Genomic DNA, 1,096 nt, shown 5'->3' on the forward strand with positions numbered 1-1,096 from the left:
GGGAGGTTTTTGGTTCTTACCCTTTTGAATATTCAGTCTCTTCTCTGATGGGTATAGGCTGTTTTGTTATGTTTTTTTGTTTTGACGCCATGGATGCCTTGCTGCTGCTTTGAATAGTGATATCTCAGAAGTGGTGTTCTTTTGTGTTTAAGTTAACTATGGCTATGAATCAGAAACCTCGCCTCAAAGATTCTGCTCTGAGACGTTTTAAATTGGTTATTCTTGTGACATTATTGGGGTTCTTGCTGTTTATGATCCTTATGGAAACGAATTTGTTTCAGAATTTTGCTCCTTGGTCTTCTGATAATATTCGTGAGGATCCATATGCTGGCTTTGGTCGTTTTGATTCTAATGATGAACTTAAGCTGCCCAAACAAACTGAGTTATCGATTCGTTTAGAAAAGCGAAATCGATTGCCACTTCGAAACTTAGATCTGTATCCAAATATAGCCAAGGATCATATACCTATTGTACTTTATGTGCACAATCGACCGCAGTATCTTCGAGTCGTAATCGATAGCTTGTCCAAAGTTACAGGAATAAGTGAAACCTTGCTAATTGTTAGCCATGATGGGTACTTTGAAGAAATGGACAAGCTTGTCCAGAACATCAGGTTTTGCTCAGTGAAACAGATTTTTGCTCCATACTCTCCTCATCTCTTTCCCGACAGCTTTCCCGGTGTCTCGCCTACAGATTGTATGGGGAAACATTATCCTATGCTAACAACAAATTGCAGAGGGAATCCTGATCAGTATGGAAACCATCGGTTGCCTAAAATCGTTTCGTTAAAGCACCATTGGTGGTGGATGATGAACACGGTGTGGGATGGATTGGAGGAGACGAGGGGGTTGTCGGGTCATATTTTGTTTATTGAGGAAGATCATTTTATATTGCCAAATGCGTATCGGAATCTGCAGTTACTCGTGTCGTTGAAGCCTAAAAAATGTCCTGAATGCTATTCTGTGAATCTAGCTCCTAGTGATGTGAAATCAAGAGGTGAGGGTAACAATTTTCTCGTTGCAGAGAGGATGGGAAATATTGGTTATGCTTTCAATAGGTCTGTTTGGAAGAAAATCCATAAGAAAGCAAAGGAGTT

The 1,096-nt window shown here is 40.1% G+C and overlaps 1 protein-coding gene across 1 annotated transcript; it reads left to right on the forward strand.

Annotated features, from left to right (window-relative positions):
- Positions 1 to 6: 6 nt before the first annotated feature.
- LOC111786923 (alpha-1,6-mannosyl-glycoprotein 2-beta-N-acetylglucosaminyltransferase-like) lies at positions 7 to 1,091 on the forward strand (the record flags this gene model as incomplete). The annotated part of the gene is made up of 1 exon (XM_023667116.1): positions 7 to 1,091. A coding segment is annotated over exon 1 (933 nt), but the record flags the coding sequence as incomplete, so codon positions are not given.
- Positions 1,092 to 1,096: the final 5 nt, after the last annotated feature.

This window comes from Cucurbita pepo, unplaced genomic scaffold, assembly GCF_002806865.2.
Source record: "Cucurbita pepo subsp. pepo cultivar mu-cu-16 unplaced genomic scaffold, ASM280686v2 Cp4.1_scaffold003462, whole genome shotgun sequence".
NCBI classification, from domain to species: domain Eukaryota; kingdom Viridiplantae; phylum Streptophyta; class Magnoliopsida; order Cucurbitales; family Cucurbitaceae; genus Cucurbita; species Cucurbita pepo.